The sequence below is a fragment of the Carassius gibelio genome, chromosome B22 (assembly GCF_023724105.1).
Source record: "Carassius gibelio isolate Cgi1373 ecotype wild population from Czech Republic chromosome B22, carGib1.2-hapl.c, whole genome shotgun sequence".
Classification (NCBI taxonomy): domain Eukaryota; kingdom Metazoa; phylum Chordata; class Actinopteri; order Cypriniformes; family Cyprinidae; genus Carassius; species Carassius gibelio.
In genome coordinates, this window is record NC_068417.1 from 34,520,979 (window position 1) to 34,545,565 (window position 24,587).

The 24,587-nt window shown below is 38.3% G+C and overlaps 1 protein-coding gene and 1 long non-coding RNA gene across 3 annotated transcripts in view; one reads left to right on the top strand and one right to left on the bottom strand.

Moving 5' to 3' along the window:
* Positions 1 to 24,587, bottom strand: part of LOC127987351 (NACHT, LRR and PYD domains-containing protein 12-like) — a 795,441-nt gene that overhangs the window by 311,499 nt on the left and 459,355 nt on the right. Inside the window, exon 15 of one of the 2 annotated variants that reach the window (XM_052589640.1) lies at positions 15,513 to 15,585. The exons of the other annotated variant lie outside the window; for it this stretch is intronic. Coding sequence (XP_052445600.1) covers positions 15,513 to 15,585 — 73 coding nt within the window. The remainder of the gene's footprint in view (positions 1 to 15,512; positions 15,586 to 24,587) is intronic. 2 annotated transcript variants of the gene reach the window in all.
* LOC127987369 (uncharacterized) overlaps positions 1 to 24,587 on the top strand; it is a 160,109-nt gene that overhangs the window by 4,806 nt on the left and 130,716 nt on the right. The gene's annotated exons all lie outside the window — the stretch shown is intronic.

Consider the following 24,587-nt stretch of genomic DNA (forward strand, 5'->3'; position numbering starts at 1 on the left):
CGGAGCTAAAGAATCACGAGCACCAGTAGGCTTTTGTGTTGAGAGCGTTTTGAAGCTGTGACACAGATCCAGAGGCTGAAATTTAACAAAAGCAGCATCAGCAAAGGCTTCTATATGTGGTATGTACTGAAACTGTATATATTTGCTTAGCGGTTTTGGAAAATGACTAAGTTCCACTTTATGTCATCTTTTTTTTTTTCTTTTTTTTAAGCTGTAAGTTACATGTGGAAAGTGCAGTTTGATACAACATCGCATGTTGTTTACTTGATGTGCTCACGGGCCGATAGCTAAGTGAACAACACAGAGATATTTGAAGCAGTTTTACTCACCGCATGCGGTTCCAACACACGATCGTGACCCTTTTTCATTGCGACTTCATTATCCTTAAGAAATAAACGATGTGCAAATCCGTCGTCAAACTGGACCTTGTTTGTAAAACAAGCATCTTCGAAATGCAGGGAACAAACAAAAACAATTGCACAACTCCGTTGATGCTCTGTAAAAATAAACTCCATCCACTGGTCCCTTAATGCTGTTTATCTTTTGGTAATCTGTGCAGGGTTGTCTTGCCCTGGCAACCAAAAACACACTTCTTTTGTGACTTTTCGTGACGCTCTCGCTCTGATCAGTGAAATGTTTGTGCTCAGCCTCGCTATACGGGAGCGCGCGCGCTTCCGGCAGAAGTGCCTAAGGACCCATATAAGGAAATTCCGCTCACACAGAGCCATACTCTAAAAAAACTTTCCGAAACTTGTGACAATCCGGAAGAGGTTTTTTTGGAACAAAAATACTCCTTCAAACATACAAGTTAATTTTTGAAACTTTGTCCATGTTTAGCATGGGAATCCAACTCTTTAACAGTGTAAAAAACTCAGTATGCATGAAATAGCATTTCACCCCCCCCCCCCCCTTTAATGAATTTGTTGTATTGCTTTTGGTGTTTGTTCTTACAAATAAAATGCATTATTATTATTATTATTATTGTTACATTCGCCTTACCGTGCATGTTTAAACCTCACCGAAATGATACAGACATAAGTAAAAAAAACTGTAAGTCCCTGGATAAAAGCATCTGCTAAATGTTTAAAATGCTTTAAATTTTAATTTCCATGCAAGTCTTCTGGTAGGACCAAATCATTTAGGGACCTATTTCACCATTTACTGGCGTGATCACCCAAAATTAATCTAAAACGCATCTGCCCTCGCGTTTCGATGCAGGATAGCAAGTGTGAGTAAAATTACCGTCGCCTTTAAAGGACCGTAATATGGATAAACCGGAAAGTAAACATCTTTAGAAACCACTTGGAAGCGAATAGCACATAACTGCTGTTAACCCATCTACTGCAAGCATCGCCAGCGGCCCCAGTCTACTATCTTTCCATTTTCACAGCACGTTAAACATCACTCTCTTACTTGATCTGGATAAACCGTGCATCAATTGAAGTCTAAAGACTTTGGCTTTTATGTTTGACCAATATTTTGATAAAACATCATTCCAGTGATAATTGTCCATCATGTCAGGAAAACTATTCCTATTCCTGAACGGTAAACGTCAAAGTGTTAGCTCGTGGACAAATGTTGATCATGGATCTAGTCAGAAAGAATCATTAACAGAAACATCTTTATTTTGGGTATGTAATTTCTGCCTCCATGCCAAAAATAGGGGGTGTCTGGTAAGGGGTTAACGTTACTGCTACAATCATGTCTTTCGGTACAACGTCTTACAAGACCAAACATGCTCAATCGTTTCCAAAAGCCTCTGTTTCCACTGTCCATAATACAACGTGAAAACAGCGTTCCAAACGTATCCGCTCGGGAGACCGTCTAAAGAGCCCAGAGGCCAAATGAGAGAAAATATGCTTTTCCAACAGGAACATAATAAGGTGGACAAGGCTTGAGGAATTGTCAAATCAGGCAACAAATTGCTAAGCTGGTAACACAGTAGGCTACCCATTCATTTTTAGCTTGTCCCATCAAATGTTACTAACCCTTTTTTACTCTTCCCACAGCCAACATCTACAGCAGCCGAAGCAAGTAGCCTTTCATGTACCTCCTCACTTCCACAGCAGTGTCTGCTCCCGCAGGAGCCTTCCTATACCTCCTCACTGCCGCACAGTGTCTGCTCCCGCAGGAGCCTTTCCCATTCTCCCCACTGCCGCAGCAGCGTCTGCTCCCACAGGAGCCTTGCCTATACCTCCTCACTGCCGCGCAGTGTCTGCTCCCGCAGGAGCCTTCCTATACCTCCTCACCGCCGCAGCAGTGTCTGCTCCGCAGAAGCCTTTCCCGTTCTCCCCACTGCTGCAGCAGCGTCTGCTCCCGCAGGAGCCTTGCCTATACCTCCTCACTGTCACGCAGTGTCTGCTCCCGCAGGAGCCTTTCCCGTTCTCCTCACTGCCACGCAGTGTCTGCTCCCGCAGGAGCCTTTCCTATACCTAAATATATTATATATAAAAAAAAAAAATTCACAGAACAAGCGAGATGACAGTAGTGCCGACTACATGAACTAGCAGTATTTAAATATAGTATTTTATACTTAATACCAGTGTATCAGTACGTCCGAAAGTATATTTTTCGATTATTGCCGATTCAAAAGGCTCTTTTTGTGCACCTGCATGGTCAAAATGGAAAATAGTAAGCTCAGACAGTATAAAGAATCTTTCTCTTACTCCACCCATGCACGATTACATTGTCGATATGTACCATCGATCTCACGTGCTGCCATGACCACATCGCCGATACATGGCACCTATTTGGGGTACACTGGCACAGGAAATCCAATTTATTTTTGCATGCTTAATTTCGGATACTATGACTGCACCAAGATTTTTCTGACCCATTATCGGAAGCAGCTCATTGGATTTGGTAAACAATTATTAAAGTAAGCCTCACAGCGTCTACCCTCGTAGACAAACAAATCATCCTTAGTATCGAACTCCATGCCAGGCGCTGCAAGAGGGCTCCTGGTTGAACCAACCTTTGCCTTCTCCGTTCAACTATCAGCAAAGCTTACTCGTATGACATCGCAAGTATTGAAATCCTGCCAGATGCTTTCCCATTTAATCAATCTTGGACTTTCCATCCGACCTCCAGTGAAGCTTACCCATTTAAAAAAAGGCAGATTAACCAAAAAAAAAAGGGCGGTATTTACCTATCGAACACCAGTGAGTACATCGCAGCCCAAACAAATTTTCCTTCCGATGGCAAGATGTACCCATCCAATACCGCAAGTTACGCTTTCGCCGAACACTAACGGGCGCTTCGCAGATAAAACGATCTCAACTTTCCCTCCGATGGCTCACCGTTCCAACACCAAAAAGCTCCAGTTGAGCATCGGCTCGAGCCCTACCGACCGGGCGCCAACAACCACGTAGTTCACTAGCTGCAGCCAGTAGGGCCTACTCTCCCAACGCCCAAGTCGCTCCCTCCGGAGTACGTAGGCCCTTACAGCCTGCCAACGAGATGACTTCTCAGAAACCAAATCAGCCCCCGTCAGTACTCTGCTTTTTTGGGGGGGCATTCTTTAAACTGGCGGCTGTCCTCTTGTACAGTTGCCTTTTTGGGGTGTACTCTAGGTTCGGGCAATTCCCGAGCTCGGAGCCCTTCCCCGGACAGCACGCCAAATACGCATACCATACCTCAGCTAATTATATGTAAGCGTGAACTAGTGAAATGTAATTATCAATAAAGATTCAGGAGGACCGCGTCAGATACTTAGCCTAATCATCACAGGTGGACCACAATCAAGTAATCAATCCCATAGTATAAATATCGCTGACTTACCTCTATCCGTTGACGGTTTATCAGCATCCCTCCTCCACCCCATCTCCTCACATCAAGTTCACTTTATAATAAACGGGGAAGAGGGGGTACTCTAGGTTCGGGCAATTCCGATTATATTAAAAACAAGCCCTGCTCATGTTAAAAAAAGTAACACGAAAATTAGGCAAAAGTAATGTAACGCATTACTTTCTATACAAAGTAACTAACGTAATTAGTTTATTTTTTAGGGAGTAAAGCAATATTGTAATGCATCACTTTTAATGGCAGCTTTTATTGATTGTGTTTTCAGGAGTGTTTGGTGTTGGGAAAGATGAAATGAAGACAGAAGTGAAGACGGCGCTGGGACAGTCTGAAACTCTACACAGCGGTGTAGAGGAATATCATCAGATCATCTGGATGTTTGAGGACAGGAATATAGCTAGGTGTAGGGGAAACACAGATGGGACAGGATCATGTGAGATCACTGATGAGAGACTCAGAGACAGACTGGAGACAGACGATCAGACCGGATCTCTCACCATCATCAACATCAGGACTGAACTCACTGGACTATATAAACTACAGATCATCAACAGATCCTCTAAAACTTCATCATACAAGCAGTTCAGTGTTACTGTCTCTGGTGAGTAAATTCTTGATATTACAGTCGAATTATTCTTCTTATCTTAGAAACTATTTTCTGCTGGTCCGTCGGTTGATCTCCTCTTTTGTTTCTCTCGACGCTTGTCTTTCTTCTTTTGTTGTTTAACTTTCTTGTTCCAGTCTTTTTGGAAGCCTTCAACAAGTAAATCATCAAAATCAATCTTTAATTTACCTGATTCATTATCACAGTTACCCAGTGAGACCCGATTGGGAATATTGTGACTGGGGGACCCCATTCCTAAATTGGGAATCTACCAAACAATACTTAAGAACTCATTTTCTGGTAAGATATTGGCACTTTTACTTGAGTATGACTTTCATGTACTTCAAACATCACTGACTACAGAAGCAGATCAAACTGGACTGAACTGGGGACTGATTCTGGGACTGATTCTGGGACTGCTGGTGCTGCTGGTGTTTGTTGGTGTTGTGATTTATCGTTGCAGAAATTCAGGACGAAATGGCAAGTATAACCTAGTATTTTACAGCTAATAATATTTGTGAAATTAAATTAAAACCCCTGAGCTGGACACATACCCTTCAATGGAAGCTTTAGCATAAGTTCTGCCAGGAAGACTCAATTGTTAGCGTCACCTATTACCTTTTCAATCGTCCAATCACGTTCTAATAATAGAAGTATAAAAGAACCTGTGCTTACACTTGTCTGAGTTTGCAGATGCTGAACACGTCACTCAGTTGCTCGCATTCAGTTGCCGACCAAAAAAAAAAAAAAAAAATGTCTCAAAACTCGCAATACATTTGTGATTACTCTGACTCCGACAATGAAATCGTCCCGCCATCTCCTGTTACCGCTCGCCGAAGTTCGCGTTTACAATGCCGCACTTCACCATGGGCTCAGTGGTCTTCGGAAAATATATACAAAGCTCTCGAAAACGCCGGAATACCAATAAGCCAAGGTCTCTCAAGAGAAGATATACTTTCCCTCGCCTATAACACGCTAGGCTATCCCCCGGTTCCTACCCAAACAACTCCAAAACCTTCAACATCGACAACTCAGACAAAACAATCCGGAAGGAAAAGAACGGCTAAATCATCTTCACCCGTTCCCGCAAAAAGAACATCACAACTTGCCAGAGCTCCGTCTCCACCTCAATGCATCGAATCCACCGATACAAATCTCCATCTCATCTCTGCTGTTCAAAATCTCTCCAAAACAGTCAAAGAACTACAATCAAAAATGACTAACCTCGAACATTCTTTTACCAGTTCCCACTCAAGTACAGATCCGGCAATACACTCCTCAGCTATTCCACAATCTCGTCCTCCTCCTTCTGGAATTAGTAACTATCAGAGCATGCCATCGACTTCAGCTTCCTCGCCACCTTCTCAGCTCACTATCCAGACGCCTTTTAATAAAATGTCTCCGCTTCACCGGCTTCCTCAAACTTCAACCTTTCCACAGCAACTCCAGCACAAGCATTCGGTAGGCGTTTTGTTCCACCAGCCGCCGCAACAGTGTCTAACCATTTAAGAAGCAATATCATCCAAGACGTTCAGACGACTTTGCCCTTCAGCCAATACAGAACCAACACCCTGCCCTCCCCTATCAGCAACTATGTTAAATTAGACGATTTGCAAAGATCAGCTAGGCATTACATGTCTAAAGGAGTTGCTCCTTCAACTTTTAAAGCTTACACTTCAGCTTGGTCTTCTTTTCTAATGTTTTGCTACTCCTTCCAGATACCTTTATTTCCTATTCTGGTTACCACGGTTTGCTCGTTCCTTGTTTTTAATTTCGAAAATCGCAATTTAAAAATTTCCTCAATTCGCAGATTGCTCGCTGGGATTCAATTTTATGTTAAATATTTTAATCCCGATTTTCCAAGTCTCTTCACTGATTCTTCCGTTAGATTACTGCTCAAAGGCTTCGCTAAATCCTCTACGAATTCCCCCGACAAAAGGTTGCCTTTTTCTTTGCCTCTGTTGCAAAGATTAATCCTTTCCCTACGCAATGGCCTTTTTTCCATATACTCCAATATTCTGCTAGAAGCAGTGTTCTTAACTGCTTTCTATGGATTTATGCGCCCAGGCGAATTCACTTCAGCATCTAAACGTTTTGATCCTGTCCGTGGTCTCTGTCTCTCTGACTTACATTTCTCTCCTAACTTCTTTACACTTTTTCTTAAACACTCTAAAAATGACTCTTCTGGTTCTGGTGTTTCCATAACAATATCCAAAATAAGCAATAATTTCTGTCCCTTCACATCTATGATTAGATTCCTCAAAATTCGCCCTAGATCCTCAGATCACTCACCCCTATTCTCACTCTCTAACGGAGCTCCTCTTTCTAAAACCTGGTTCAGATCTCATCTAGTTTCTGTCCTTAAAAACTGTAGCCTATCCCCTTCCCTGTATACTGGACACTCATTTAGGATAGGAGCAGCTACTACAGCAGCCGAACGCGGCGTTCCTACAGCAGCTATTAAGATTCTGGGAAGATGGTCTTCCTCCGCTTTTGAGTCTTACATAAGACCTGACCTTAAGACCATCCTCGAAGCTCAGCAAGCTCTGCAATAATAATTCAGGTAAATTCCTATGCAACTACTGGTGGTGGTGCCATGCTCTATCTATCTGTCAAAGTACAGTTTTCATAATTCATGCCATGTATTAGTTGCGTTGTTCTGCGTCACCTTGTCTATGTGTGGCTCAGTGTGGCCTTGTCTATGTGTGGCTCAGCGTGGCCTTGTCTATGTGTGGCTCAGCGCGGCCTCGTCTTGTGTGGCTCAGCGTGGCCTAGTCTATGTGGCTCAGCGCGGCCTTGTCTATGTGGCTCAGCGCGGCCTAGTCTATGTGGCTCAGCGTGGCCTTGTCTATGTGGCTCAGCGTGGCCTTGTCTATGTGGCTCAGCGTGGCCTTGTCTATGTGGCTCAGCGTGGCCTTGTCTATGTGGCTCAGCGTGGCCTTGTCTATGTGGCTCAGCGTGGCCTTGTCTATGTGTGGCTCAGCGCGGCCTCGTCTTGTGTGGCTCAGCGCGGCCTAGTCTATGTGGCTCAGCGCGGCCTAGTCTATGTGGCTCAGCGCGGCCTAGTCTATGTGGCTCAGCGTGGCCTTGTCTATGTGGCTCAGCGTGGCCTTGTCTATGTGGCTCAGCGTGGCCTTGTCTATGTGGCTCAGCGTGGCCTTGTCTATGTGGCTCAGCGTGGCCTAGTCTATGTGTGGCTCAGCGCGGCCTCGTCCATGTGTGGCTCAGCGCGGCCTCGTCCAAGTGTGGCTCAGCGCGGCCTCGTCCAAGTGTGGCTCAGCACGGCCTCGTCCAAGTGTGGCTCAGCGTGGCCTTGTCTATGTGTGGCTCAGCGTGGCCTTGTCTATGTGTGGCTCAGCGTGGCCTTGTCTATGTGTGGCTCAGCGTGGCCTTGTCTATGTGTGGCTCGTCACGTGTAAAAAAAAAAAAAAAAAAAAAATATATATATATATATATAATTCATAATTGGAACCCTATTATAAACTGTTAAAACAAGTTATTGAAGTTTTCATGTCTATCATGATTGTTCATTGCTAATTATTTTATTTATTTATTTATTCATTTTTCTCTCTTTTAGGTACGCCAAGATAGACAGCCGGCAAGTATATTAATTTTCCATTTCTGGGGGTAGGCTCCATTCCAATAGAATTATTCTTCCACTAGTTTTTGGGGGTCGGCTGCGCCCCTGCCTTCATCTTCAGGCAGGAAATACTGAATCCGTACCCTCGGACAGCTATTTACGAACGGGGCCTACGCCAAATACAAACATACAGCTTGCTGGGTCATAAATAAATGTATGAATTGTTTCAATATCTTCTCCGAGTCTTTCTGGTAGAAATGGAAGCTTTAGCATAAGTTCTGCCAGGAAGACTCAATTGTTAGCGTCACCTATTACCTTTTCAATCGTCCAATCACGTTCTAATAATAGAAGTATAAAAGAACCTGTGCTTACACTTGTCTGAGTTTGCAGATGCTGAACACGTCACTCGCCACCACCCACCCCTCCACCACCAAGATTGGCTCCTCCCTCAACAATAACAAGCATCTTCTCTCCATCTCCCTTACCACCACAGGATGTTCTTCCCCTCCAACCATCCCACCACCACCAGGATGGTCCCTCCTAAAACGTCACGGGGGTCGGCTGCGCCCCTGCCTTCATCTTCAGGCAGGAAATACTGAATCCGTACCCTCGGACAGCTATTTACGAACGGGGCCTACGCCAAATACAAACATACAGCTTGCTGGGTCATAAATAAATGTATGAATTGTTTCAATATCTTCTCCGAGTCTTTCTGGTAGAACTTGCTGTAGCAGAAAAATAATACAAATGAAAAGTAATTGATAACCTCATATTGTGTAAATATAAAATGATGAACAGATTATGATTAATATGACAGAGATAGAGAAACACACAGGTGTATGTTTGAACTCTTGAAAGCAGAAGAAATTGAATATTTAGTTATTTTCAATATCTCTTCATTAAACCACACTCTGGTCTAAAACAAGGAGGTTTATGGGTAATTAATCTCCCTAGCGTTATTTGGGAAAGACTTCACCTGTATTTGTTCTGATATTTCTTCTAATGGTGTGATTTTAGGAGATGTTTACCATTATGTGGAGAACAGAGGAACAGTCTTCAGGAAAATCAGCAGCCGCTCAGATGAGGAGAGTCTCTCCAGCAATAATGAATAACTACAAGCAGTCTCTGTCATGAGTCCGGGGCCCTGCGTTTCTCCCTCTCTCCACCAGAGGTCGCTATCTCCTAGACTCCATTCCCCAAACTCCATACACCTGTACACTTATTACACCAGTTTCCCCAGACTCCTTTCCCTTAACTCTGCACACCTGCTCACATACTCACACACACACAGCTGTTCCTCATCGTATTGGACTATTTATACACCACTCTGTCTGACTGAATTGTTAATTGTGAACTGTATTTTGAGTGTTACAGTTTTTCTTGATTTTCTATGCCTCATATTATCAAAACATTAAACACAAGTCCATAACATCTCACCCGATTCCCCAAACAACCTATTTTCAGGTCACAATAATGCTCTACACTCAAACGCCTTCACTCCTGTAAAATCCCTAAAACACATTGACTGTAATGTCTAGTCAGGCTTCTTCCGTTCCATCATCTCAGTGTCCTACAATAAATTAAAGTACCAAGAAAAAACACACATCACAATGTCATCTTAATGTCATCAGTGTCAATTGTGTGCAGTAACAGTTCACCCGCGTGTTAAAGCAGGGGAATAGTGTTTATAGTTCATAAAAATGGGTTTGCTTTTTAAAAATGGCGTTATGGTTTTTACATTTTTGTTACAAAAAATTGTTATAGTGTTTAGCAGTTGAGAAAAACTAATTTTATTTTTAGTTTTATATAGGTGATATAGTCAAGCTGTAATCGTTCCTGCACACTAAAAAATGTTGGGTTAAAAATAACCCAACCAGTAACCCAACTATGGGTTGGTATAGCACCTTCCCATCTGTGGGTTATTTCAACCCAACCCATTGGGTTAAAACCCTGTTGGGTTAAAAGTTACCCAACAGTTGGGTTAATTATTTATATTAATTAACATCAGTATTTTTATTAAAAATTACTTAATACAACCTTATTTTTAAACTATTTTGTTGTAAATTACAGATTTAATTTTAATATGCAAATAACACATTTTCAAATATATAATTTAAAATATTTTATTTAAATGTACAAGAATGTGTAAAAATACAACTGACATTTTCAAGATGTACAAATGTGTCGATTCATATTCATATCAAAACACACAAATGTGCAAAAACAAACAGTGTGCATACAGAACGCCTCCGTACATGCGGATACTGCGGAAAAGAACACAAAAGAAAAGAGACATGTCCAGCAAAAGGAAAGCAGTGTGCTAAATGTGGAAAGGGGAATCATTTTGCAAAGGTTTGCAAGTCAAAGTCTACATCTGTGCACATTGTAAGTGACAACAAACCTGAAGACGGACACCCAGATGTGAGTAGTGAATTCTTTATTCACTCTGTCACAAATACAATTACTTCAGAGCAAGCTTTTGCTGACGTTTAAATAAAAAAATATGGCTCACCATTGAAATTTAAACTGGACACGGGTGCTCAGGTTAATGTAATACCCGAGAGAGTCTTCAAAAAGATTGCAACCAAGATGCAGCATACCCACCAAAAGTTCACAGGATATGGTGGACAACAACTTTCAGTCAAAGGCACATGTCAACTGCAAATATAAAGAGAATGCCATGCCACTGGACTTCTTTATTGTGGACACTCAGTCACCACCTATGCTTGGATTAAAAGCATGCTTAGACTTGGACATGATTAAGCTAGTGCATCTTTAATTCTGAGAACATAATAACATTAATATTAATAATCACAACAAAGATAAAAAGTGCTGGGAGCATCCGTCAGCAGCATTCTGTAAACAAAGTAAAACTTAAAGCAAATTTAAACAGCAACAAATGAACAAATAATGGAAAATAAATGTAATCTCTTTGAAGTTTTATAAAGTAAATTAAAATGGGTAACAATTAGTAGTCCCAATTCAGCAGCACCAGGTTGTGGTGCAGGAAGCAGAGCTGCTCCGCATGCTCTCCAGTGAGCCTGCTTCTTCTTTTGTCATAAATTGCAGACACTTCACTGAATACACGTTCACTAGGGACTGATGAGGGTGGTGAGCAAATACATTTTCTTGCTTCTTTGACAAGTAGCTTGAAGCGCCCTTCATTCTGTCTCCACCACTGGAGTGGATCCCCCTTATGCCGGTCAATCACTGGCTCTTTGAGGTACTGATGTAACTTCTTCAATGCTGTCCTTGTCTGACAGATCACCAGTATGGGGACCAAGATAGAACTGAAAATCTTGTCTATTTGGCTGTGGCAAGGTGTCTCTTCTCTCCTTTGCCTTTTAGAGGCTTGGTCTTCTGCTGCGGGCTTCTCTCCATCTGCCTTCTCCTCTTGGTTGGCTCTCTCTGTTTCAACCTGCTCTTGAAGAGCATCCTCTACATCTTTTATAAGCCAATCTTTGGCCTTGTTTAGTGTTGAGGCAGTGGAGAACGCATGAAACGTGGATCCAAAAGACATGCTAGAACCACATTTTTTGAGTATTTAAGTTTGGCGAATCGCTTGATTAGGCTCTCCCTCATTACCTCCCTGAGCATTCTGATGCCCTGTGTTAATGGCCCTTTATCTTCAAGACTTAATATAATGTCCTCTCAACTAAGCCCAAGCTATAAAATTGGTTCAACAAATATTTTTCCCCTTCCAAAATTTTGTTAATTGTTTTTTTTTTTTTACAGTGTGGGTTACCAACATTCTTTAACACATTTTCTTCTGTGTTCAACAAAAGAGAAAAACTCATTCAGAAAGAGAAAAGAGTGTCAGGGACATATTCGCACAAAACATGAATAGGTTACTAATAAATGTCATGGTGATGTAGTTTTCCTGCTAGAAAACATTCACCTGGTAGATGTGTGTTGAATGAAAAACTTTCTTTTCTCAAAATAAATAAATAAATACAAATCAAGTAAAGTAAATATAAATAACTCTTAAATGACCATCAGACGTCTGGCATCTTCACGTTGAATGATTCGCTCTGGTTTCTCTAACTCTTGTCAAATCCTTGAGAGGGAGTGAAAGGTGACGAGCAGAGATTGTTAGCTGCTGTCTCATGAAACCCCAGACCTCCAGACAGAGCTCTTTCACTTTGGTCACAGTATTACAGTCATTTTACAATCAAAATCATGATCAGCATGCTCATACTGTCACACGCAGTGTTCAAATACAAACATTACACTTTCACAATCACATCTGTTAGGGTTTGGTGGGAAAACAAACCGAGATTTAATATATTTCAGGAAAATACTTACCTTAGCCGTTGGTCTTTGCACAACACACATTCATCATTCCTTTCTTTCAAAAAAACATTATTATAGACAACAATGCAATTACCAATTATTATAGACAGCCTCTTGATTTTATTCCTGAATTGAATACAAGGCTCCTTTATTAACACAATGACTTGCTTTCATAATTTAAGCATCATTTCATTGATTAATTTAATTCATATTTCTGTTTTAAAAATGTTGTATAAAACAACCTCATTTCATTATACATCTGTAATTGCTGTGTAAATGCACCTTCAGCCATCTGATCAGCATTAAACTGTAAATACATCTAAAATCATCTTCAGACGCAGCTTCTATATCTCTGAATACTGATTTAATTGGTTAGAATTTAACATTAAAAATGCCACACAAAAGTTAAAAATAAAAAATAAATAAAAAAATAATAATAAACTAATTATTGGAAGATTCCCAAACAGCAAAACCATTGAATCATTTGCAAAGTTCAATGAATCAGATTTTTCATTAAGACAGTCACAAAAAAGTGTAACGAGTCCAATGAAGGCGAGTGTTGTGAGAACCCAAGTGCAGTTTATTTACAGAGTGATCCAAAATCCAAACATTGAACAAACAATAAACAAAGGCTTGACTTGAACAGACTTGACTAGACATGAACAGACTACACTCACCGACAGCAGGTCACAACATTAATACATGACAAGGGACAGTGGCAAAAGTACTTATAAGAGACAACGAGGGTCACATGTCATGAACAAACCAATGAGCCAACAGAACTGATAATCACATGACAAGACAATAAACCAATCAGAACAACACATCCACAAGGCAGAGATACATGAGGGCAAGGGAAGTATGACAAACAGCAAGAAACAAACTATAAAATAAGAGACATGAAAACAAGAACATGAAACAAAACCCAAACACCACATTACAAAAAGCATCTTATTTCATTTTTGCAATCATTAAATATTTCTATATTAAAATGTTATATTTAAACATAACATTTATACACAATCCATCTATAAAATACATGACAGACAGCACCGGTAATATAAAAGTATACCATGTCCAGTTTAAAACAATAACTTATTCTTATCTGTACGGTCACAAAATGATCAAAGTATTTTTAGTTCTGTTCCCGGTCATCAAGAAAATCTTACACAGACCTTACTGATGCTTCGACCCCAGGGGGTTAACCCTCTGGAGTCTAAGGGTATTTTTGGGGCTTGGAGAAGTTTTGTCATGCCCTGATATTTGTGCTTTTTTCAGTTTCTTATAAATATCTAAATGGGTAAAGTCTAATATCACTGTAATCAGCACAAACTGGGCTATAATAATATGTGAAATGCATGCATGTACATGATTGTATTTTTGAGAAAAAAATGTTATGCATGGTTAGTGATAAACTAAAAATGTTAAATTGCTTGAATAAGGCCATAAAACACATACATAACATTGGTTCAGGGATTGTTGAGAACTGGAGCTTGTAGCCTAGAATTTGTCTTTCTAAATTATGTGAAAATCATCTTGTTTACTCATTCAGAGAAAACAATGTATTGATTTAAATTTTCTATGACACTTTTTGTTGGTAAAAGTCATATGCGAGTAGGCGTCAACTATCATGAATATCATTGTGGTTTACACCTGAGAAGACAAAGGCCTGCATAATGAGCTGCATAATGAGCCTCTCATTCAACTGTGCCACTGAAAGAGGAGTTACAAGAAAGAATGTGAGAATAAAATAAATATATATATTATTATGTTTGTAGTATCCACTTGGGGGAGCAGTTAAACAGTTTATTAGGGACAATCAAAGCTGACTTTCAAACTAATTTTTTGGCATCCTTACTCCAGTCACACAATCCTTCAGAAATCCTTTTAACAATCTTATTTTCTACCAAAAAAAAAAAAAAAAAAAAAAAACATTTATTATCATCATCATCATTATTATTATTATTATTAATGTTGAAAAGAGCTGAGAATATTTTTCAGGTTCTTTTAGGGGGAATAAATTGAAAGAACTGCATTGTTTTACATTTGTTAGAGTTATCTATATTTGTCACATTTATATTATTTACATCAAGCTTTTGAATGGTATAGTATAGTATTGTATATTGTTATTGAAACTTCATAATGTTTCATTTGATTATACATTTAGTCAGGAATTATAGTTTGGAAAAAGTATTTGGAAAAAGTCTAACTAGTAAAATGTTTACACGTTATGTGAAAACTAGTACAAATAAATAAAAAGAGACTTACTCATGTTTATGATCTCTGCTGAATAAAGTGCTTCATTCTTTTTTCTGAGGAAATCCATTTCTGAAATCCTCAACCACATCACATCTTTTTGGGGTGATTTATGTCTTATTCCTCTCATCGCGAAGCAAACAGTAAAATAAATAAAAAACTTGAAGAACGGTCTCGCTGCTTTTTATTCTGTGTGGGCGTATGCAAGCCGCGCGCTTCAGTTTGAATCTGAATAGCGCGTTAAGCGCGGGGGCGTGGTGACATTAGATATAATGAACAGAGACATGAAAAATAGACATCGCGTTTTTTTCATATGGAGTACTTTGTTTTCGGCAGCACTTGTTTAGTTTAAAAGTATACATTTCAGGCTTTCTATAAATATATCTCTCATGTCTCTTTGTTGAGTATTCACGGAGTTACAGTTCATTTTAATGACGTGTTTGTAAATGAAGATCAGAGCACACAAAGGCTGTAGACAGCTCACCTTGTTTGTTATCTTTATTTTAAAAGTGCACTAAGGTGTTTTGTTATTATGTCTGTATCCAAAAAAAGTAGACCCTTTACAGATTCGATTGATGTATTGCTCTTATCTGTACGATTAAAATTGAGAGTGTAATTTAAGTTCTTTTCGGGGTAATCAGGAGAAAATGGCTCAAAACGCATATATGCGTTAATCGACTTGGTTTAATGGTTTAATAATCGACAAAGGTTTAATGTCCAGGTGACAGTCTTGTTCAAGACGTGTTGTTTTGATTTAGTTGTTTGGAGCTTGTGGAGTTTCCACTGTCAAATACTGTACAATAAAGAGAAAGATAAAATACACTAAGATCTGCTTTAATACAAGATAATAAATGAAAGCATTGACTCAGTAACTTACAGTAGTTTCTTCAGTTTACAGTGTGGATCCTCCAGTACAGCAGAGAGCAGCTTCACTCCTGAGTCTCCTGGTATATTACGTCTCAGATTCAGTTCTGTCAGGTGTGAGGGGTTTGATCTCAGAGCTGAAATCAGAGCAGCACAGCCTTCCTCTCCAATACTGCAGTTAATCAGCCTGCAGAGAGTGAAGAACATGAATGATGAATGATCTCTGAGACTGTGTTTAAGTTTTAGTATTGGAGTGTGTTTGTGTGTGTGTTTGTATAAGCTCTACTTTTTCTTCACACCTGGATCAGTGCTATAGAGATTGTAACTTACCAGCAGCTAAAACATTGAGGTTAAATGCACTCTACCCACATGATTCATGATTGTGATACTGAACTAGTCAATCTGCCATTTTTGTAATTATTTATCTGTATGTTTTATTTAGTGTACTACATTAACAATGTAAAGTCTTCAAAGAGCTGTAAAATTACAGTAAACTATAGGCAAATGTGCTGCCAGTATTTTACTCTTAATTTAAAAGACAATTTTCATTACACTGTAATTCTATAAGCAGCATATATATATATTAAGAGAGAGAGAGAGCGCAAGAGAATACTTTATATTTAAAGCTACTGCCAATTAATTAATGTAAATTTATAATTTTTGGGCACATTCAGTATAATCATTGTATTTTATCATTTACATTTTGATGTTTTATTTAATCGATAACCCTAAAATTTAAATTGTCATAATTTTATTCCCTCCATGTAGTTTCTAACCTGTATGAGCTTCTTTCTTCTATGAAAAAAACATGATATTTTTAATATTGTTGGCAACCACAGTTTTGTGCACCATTGCTTTTCATTGAGTGGACACAAACATTTCTCAAAATATCTTCAGAAATATTGTCCAGAAATAAAGTCATCCTGTTTTGAAATACATTGAAAAAAAGTAAATTGATGACATAATTTTTGGGTGAACTATCACTTTAACATGAAATGTTTTTGTTTGGCAGTATTTTCACACAGTTTGTTGTGTTCAGTAATACAATAACACACAGTAGTTTCTTCAGTTTAAAGTGTGGATCCTCCAGTAGAGCAGAGAGCAGCTTCACTCCTGAGTCTCCTGGTTTATTAAGGCTCAGATTCAGTTCTGTCAGGTGTGAGGGGTTTGATCTCAGAGCTGAAATCAGAGCAGACCAGCCTTCCTCTCCAATACTGCATCTAATCAGCCTGCAGAGAGTGAAGAACATTAACGATCTCTGAGACTGTGTTTAAGATTTAGAGTAAGAGTGTGTTTGTATGAGCCCTACTTTTTCTTTACACAGGATCTGCACTATAGAGATTTTAACTTGTCAGCACAAGCACAAGCTAAGAAACTTATAGAAATGCACTCTACTCACATGATTCACAATACTGAACTAGTTTATCATTATCATCCTTCAAACCTTTTGTAGTATTGTACATGCAATAATGTTAAAATATTATGAATAACATTACAGTATAACTATGACATATTACTCTGGTGTTTATGATTGTGGGGAGGTTGAGAGGGCAGGTGTATTTGGAAAATAGACATCACTTTGTGTGTGTGTGTGTGTTCACTGCTGTGTGTGCACTTTGGATGTGTTAAATGCAGAGCACAAATTCTGAGTATGGGTCACTATACTTGGCTGTATGTCACGTCACTGTCACATACTGGTGAATCTTTAACCTCAAGTGTGAGATAAAAGGCCATCCTTGCCACCTCATATTTTTCTATACATTTCTATATCCCTGTAGAAGTTACATTCAATATTCCTATAGCGGCCCGTGTTTTCTCATTCGAAGGTCTCAGCTGTGATCCCATTTGTTTTTTTCAATAAATGTCATATTACTGTCTTTAATAACATAAAATCTAAAGATTGATGCATTTTTTATTATTTATTTAGCCCTGAAAGTACCATATTTTATGTAAAATATGCTTATTTTATGTAATATTTAATATTTATCATACTTCTGTAAAAACAAATCATTCTAGTAAGTGCAGAGAGCCAAAAACTTACATTTCGGTGACATATGAGTGTAAAAAAATATAAAAATATCAATAGCCACTATGTGACTTTAATACTAAAGGATGCATATAGTCTGAAATCAATAAACCATTGTTTATGTACGAGAGCATAATTTTCAGGTTAGAAAAGCCGGATTTGCGGATTTTTCCGGAAGAATCACATCCCTGATCAATCTTTACAGACGGAGTCATCAATCGGTACAGGTAATTATAGACAGTTTCTTTTACATCATTTCAATAATTCACTTATCAAAAGAAGACATCACTGTTTAATTCTTCGTAAAATATCTGAAATGCAGTTATTGAATGTTTTTATCGTTCACATGTCTATGTGTTTGATTTGTTTAACTTTATTAGTTGTTTTTACTAAAAAATATGGAAAACGCTGATAAACAAACTGTCGACACAAAATTTAATGTGTTTAATGTTACGTGAGGGAAAAGATTATACTAATGTCTTAATTTTCTGGCAGCACGTTGCGTGCGATGAAGATTCTGAGGTGAGGTTTGTGATTCCCGGGGAGACGCTGAATCGAGCGCCGGTGGCGCGGCCTGCTCTCGGTGAAGAGGCGGAGGAAACCGGGGAAAGATGCGGAGGAGCACGGTATCAACACCGCAGACGAGACTAAACAAAACCCAAAATAAAGGTAGGTTATCGTAGATTTACTGTGGTACCTTAGTAAATGCACAGTTTCCACAGATGTAAAATTATTTTATATTCAACTTTTTAGAAAAAACATGTTCTTTTAAAATGATAACAATCAATTAAACATGTTTTATGGTTATATTAAAGTAATACCTTGGTTGTTTTTCATAAGAGTGCATTCCAAGGTCATATAAATCTTAAGTAAATCAATTATCAGGGATACTTAAAAGTTCTGATTCTTAGAATGGGCTTGGTGCACAAGATGGCGCCGATGAGCTTCAGCGACACAAGTGTGTGCAAACTTACTTCCAGTCTTGCGACGCTCGCATTTACTTTAACGGAAACTTACATACGAAACTTGGCAAGATGTATATAATTACCGTTTTTCAAATTTAACAGCGAATAGTGGTATATCAAAGACATAAGGAGGCATCATTACTTTATTTTTGCATGCCTCTGTGTGGAAATTTATCAAGATACAATGCAGTGATTGCTTTATTCTTTTGTTGATCATGCGGTTCAGCGTCAGGTTAAATCAGTCCACAGGGATTTCTTCTTTCAAACACAAACCACTCAAATATGCAGTACTTAACATTTTCGGAGTGCTGATTTTGTTCTGACTGTTATCTATACGATAATAAGGTTTCTGAATGTCAAACGAGATAACATAATTTATAACTGTAACTGTACAATTTAACGTAATTATAATAGGTTTGCATTAATTAAAAGATCAGTGTTTGCATTCATGTGTGTTTTTGTCAAGGTTTATGTTTTCTGCAGCATAAATCATTATCTGTCTATAAGCAACATTTATATTGTTTCGAATTATTTTGCATTAATTATCAGAAAAAACAAACATTAAAATGAGAATTAATTGTATCATTTTACCGTTGTTGTTTTTTGTCATTTAAAAATGTTTGATACAAAGTTGTGTAAAATATTGAAATATATGGTGTGAAAAACAATGATGAAACAAACTGATGTTTGTGCACAGTTGAGAAATGGATAATTATGAAGATAAATTGCAGACCATGTCTCACAAGGTAAATATTTCTTTAAAAAACGTAAAATGTAATACAAAGATTTTTGAAAAAGAAAAAATGTGAAGTAATTGGCGAGGTCAAATTAAATTATGTAGCTGTGTGTAAACACTATGAGTTTTACTTTCATTTCGGGAACATTAGTGTATTTAATTAATTTACTGGACCCAAACATACACAAGTTTCAAATCCACTGGCTTGACATTTATAGTATAGTAATAACATCAGTGTAGAACTTATTTGCATTTGAAGTGATATAATAAATCATTTAAACACATAGAAGGTAATATTTGGATTTCTCCGGTTCTCTGCACTGACATTTAGCACAATCGGAAATATCTGTGCACACACTCGCAAGACCGGAAATCCAAGATGAAGGAGATATGCAACTAGCCCATTGAGTTAAGATTAATAATCATACTGTATGGAGGACCAATACTGAAGGAATTACAAATAAATAAATAAATATATAGATAAATAAATAAATGTAATAAAAGTAAAATAATAAATAAATAAATAGTTAATTTGAAATAAAATGTAATCCTGAATTATATTTTAAATTCTTTTTTCTTTATGTATTTATTTTACATTTATTTTTATTCTTTTTAACATTTATTTACTTATACTTTTTTTAAATTTAATACATTTATTTATTTTGACATTTATTTATTTTTTTATTATATGTATTTATTTAATCCCACATGTATTTATTTCCAGAGTGAGTGAGTGAGTGAGTGTGTGTGTGTGTGTGTGTGTGTGTGTGAGAGAGAGTGAGTGAGTGTGTGTGTGTGTGAGAGAGAGAGTGAGTGTGTGTGTGTGTCTGAGAGAGAGAGGGAGGGAGTGAGTGAGTGAGTGAGTGAGTGAGTGAGTGAGTGAGTGTGTGTGTGTGTGAGAGAGAGAGAGAGAGAGAGAGAGTGTGTGTGTGTGAGGGAGTGAGTGAGTGAGTGTGAGTGTGTGTGTGTGTGTGTGTGTGAGAGAGAGAGGGAGGGAGTGAGTGAGTGTGTGTGTGTGTGAGAGAGAGAGAGAGAGAGAGAGAGAGAGAGAGAGTGTGTGTGTGAGAGGGAGTGAGTGAGTGAGTGTGAGTGTGTGTGTGTGTGTGAGAGAGAGAGGGAGGGAGGGAGTGAGTGTGTGTGTGTGTGAGAGAGTAAGTGAGTGAGTGTGTGTGTGTGTGAGAGAGAGAGAGAGTGAGAGTGTGTGTGTGTGAGAGGGAGTTAGTGAGTGAGTGTGTGTGTGTGTGTGTGAGAGAGAGTAAGTGAGTGAGTGTGTTTTTGAGAGAGAGAGAGAGAGAGAGAGGCTTAACAAAATCTTTATTAGACCTTTCTCCTTTTACATCAATACAATTTTCTTACAAAAAATTCCATGTCACATTTCTATTTCGATCTACACATTTAAAACCAACATTTCATTTTCTCCAATTTGACAAAGTACTCCCCCTACCGACCACATTTCGGAAAACATTACAATGCCGCTGACCAATTTGTAATATGTATACTCTATCTTGATTCTAGCAGTTATCATCCCTCTTAGTACCATTTCCGCATTAACTGGACCTATACCTAACATTTTATTTTTTCTTGTTTTCCATATGGACAACTTAGCTGAGCCCATCAGAAACTTCAGTAAACATTTCTTCCTCCTTTCTTGAAAATTATAAATTGGACCACTTATAAAATTCTGATAAGAAAAATCCTCCCCAAACTTTATAAACACTTGTGTTAAAAAATTAAACATTCCCTTCAACCTAAAACAATCAATAAATAAATGATTAACCGTTTATTCTAAGCCACAAAATAAACACTCTATCCCCACTGCTGGATTGAGGTGTGCAACGTGTCTGTTCGTAGCTATAGCCCCGAACATCAGTCTCCACTGCAAGTCTGCAGTACGCTTCTCCACAGGAAACTTATACAGAGACCTCCAACATGCCTTAAACTCTGTCCCAAACACTTCTGACCACCTCCAGGTCTTCACTCCTCTTAGTACAGTCTGATGCATAACTTTTACACACGTTACATAGATTTCCTTCTTCTTAATATCTTGAAAACTCCCCAACTTGGGGTACTCAAAAGATAAAATTGAATGTCCAGTTTCCTCCATCTTCTCTTGCACAGCAGCAGATACTTTGATGGGTGGAAATGTATAGAGCCCATCCCAGTCCTGTGACAGTGCCTCTCTGCAGGCCCCCGGTAGAGCTGCCCACACGTCCTCCATTATTCGTCTCATGAGTCGAAGAGATCTCAACCCTGTAACACTCTGCAAAGACTCAGCTGTTTTCCAGTCATCACCACTTCTCAGATCTCCCAACTTGACATACCCAGCCTTCACAAAACAGCTTTCCACAGATTTAGAGGACAAAATCCTTGTTCTTATTAATGGGTTGTGGAACAGCAGTTCTCCCCTTATCCAGTCCTCAGGTTGTAAAATATCTCTGTGTATAATAAATGTCTTTTTCCAAGCTGTTATCATTGACTTATAAAAAGGTGTCAACTCTTTCAAATCCACTTCATCACTTTTCAGTAAAAAAAGCTGTTTATCATACAATAATCCAGATGTTTTCCGCAGAAGAGCACAAGCAACATTAATCCACCCACCATTCTCCTCGTACAATAGTCTCTGGGCTGCTTGCAATCGAAAAGCATTTATGCAGCTTCGTACATCTATTAGGCCTTGCCCTCCTTCAATCACTGGTAGATAAAGTGCCTGCCAAGGAATCCACTTTTGACCAGACCAGAAAAAGTCCACCAGTTTCCTCTGAATCTCCTTAATAAGGTCATCTGGTGGCTCAAGCACATTCAGTTTGTGCCATAACATAGAGGCCGTCAGGTTGTTTGCAATTAGGACTCTGCCTCTATAAGATAGTTCGGGCAATAGCCAGTTCCACTTAGACAACTTAGCAACAACCTTTCCAAGCAGACCCTCCCAGTTCTTTTCTTTATACTTATCAGTGCCTAGATACACCCCTAAAACTTTAAAACCTTCCTTTCCCCATTTCAATCCTTCAGGAAGTTGAGGTGGTCCCGTACCATCCCAAGACCCCACAGCAAACCCATCACACTTTGCCCAGTTTACCTTGGCTGAAGAAGACTTTTCATAAAGGTTTAAATTTTTACAAATTATCTGAATATCATTTTGACCAGAAATAAAAATATTTACATCATCTGCATAAGCAGACACAGAATACCTTAGCCCTGAATTATCTCCTGGTATCATTAAACCTTGCAACTCCTTTCTTAGCTTACACAGTAAGGGTTCTATGGCTAAACTATAAAGTTGTCCCGATAGAGGACATCCCTGCCTAATTCCTCTTTTAACAGGGATTGGACAACTCAGGCCACCTCCTATCTTAAGCATAACTGAAGCATCTTCATACAGTATTTTTATCCAAGAAATAATATTCTCCCCAAATCCAAAGGTTTTTAAAACAGTAAAAAGGTATTCATGACCTACCCGGTCAAAAGCTTTCTCTTGGTCAATAGATAAAAAACCCACATCAAGATTGTTTTTAATAGATAAATCAATCACATCTCTCATAAGAAACATATTGTCCATTATTGTCCGCCCAGGAATACAGTAAGTTTGTTCACTTTTCACCACAACATGCAAAATCTTTTTTAGTCTGTTTGCTAAACATTTAGACAAAATTTTATAATCGAGACACATTAAAGACACTGGTCGCCAATTCTTCAACAAGCCTAGGTCTCCACTTTTTGGCAGAAGTGATAACACAGCCCTTTGACAGCTGTTTGGTAGACAACCTCTTTTAAAACATTCATTCAAAATACATCATACAAATCTTCTCCTAAGACACCCCAAAAATGTTTATAAAATTCTGCTGGCAACCCATCAATTCCTGGTGACTTTCCTGTAGAGAGCTCTTTGACCGCCTTCGAAAGTTCATCAAAAGAAATCATTACGTCCACTTAATTTTTTTCCTCAGGCCTTAATTTAGGAAGATCTCTTAAGAACTGTTCCATAGATTCAACATTACAGCCCATATTTCCAAACAGTTCTTTATAAAATTCAATGCCCATTGTTGTCATTTCTGTTGGATCTGAAGTAATAGTTCCATTTCTTCTTTTAAGATGAAGCATATATTTCTTTTGTGCTTCCTTCCTTTCAAGTCCAAAAAAATAAGCAGTTGGAGCATCCATTTCTTTAATTGATGATATTCTAGCTCGAACTAGTGCACATTTCACTCTTTGTTCCAACAATAACTTCAATTCAATTTTTTTCTTTTTTAAAATATTCACTGAACCATCATTAACAACATCAATCATTCTTTTTTCCATTTCATTAATCTCAAACTCCAACATTTTCACATTTCTCTTCATTGTAGCAGTAGCATTATAAGAAAATTGCTGACAGAAAACTTTAATCTGCGCTTTTCCCACCTCCCACCATTGAGTCAGATTTTCAAAATTATTTTTCCTCTGTCTCCAAATTTCCCAAAAACTACAGAATTTCTCATAAAAATCTGTATCCTGTAATAGTTTTACATTAAAATGCCAATAAAATTTTGGTCTTGACATTTTGCACAACATTATAATCTAAAGTAACCATATGATGGTCTGAAAAACCATTTGGTAAAATATTAGTGTTAGTTACTCTATTTATTTCTGACTTACTTATATATAACCTATCCAGTCTTGCTCCTGTCATAACAGAATCTAATATCTTTATCCAGGTATATTGGTTCACTAACTCATTTCTACTCCTCCACACATCCACCAACTTTAAATTATTTGTTATATCAAGTAATAACTTACTAGATTTTGAATGAGGCTCATCCCCATTCCTATCTAATACGAAATGTGTTGTACAATTCCAGTCACCCCCTATAACAACACATATATTGCCATCATCATATTGTTTTATTGCATCATTTAATTTTTTATATGTTATTTCACGATGCCATCCTATATTCGGAGCATACACATTAACAAAAAGGAATTTAACACTTTTAATTTCTGCTATAACTAATAACACTCTACCTTTTTCTACCTCTATTGTGGTCACAATTTTAAAATCCAAATGTTTTGAGAAGAGAACTGCAACACCCATACTTAAATTTGTTCCATGACTTAATTTACACTCTCCTTCCCACCATCTATACCACTCCAATTCATTATTACTATCTGAATGTGTTTCTTGTAAAAAAGTTACCTTGACATCATTTAATATAATAAATTTAGAAATCAGTGCTCTTTTGACCCTATCTCTTCCTCCATTGATGTTTAAGGATCCTATTCTTATAGACTCCATAATAAGGTTCCAATGGAGGAAAAAGAAAGACAGAGAAAAAAGAAGAAATAGAAACACCCTTAGTGAATAATACATCATTTAAATTTCCTTTTTTTCGGGGCTTTCCCCCTTCTTATTTTCGTGACAAACTTTCTCAATCGAAACCTCTTCCTCCTACTCAGTTTGTCCTCTCCAACTCGTTTCATCCAGTATA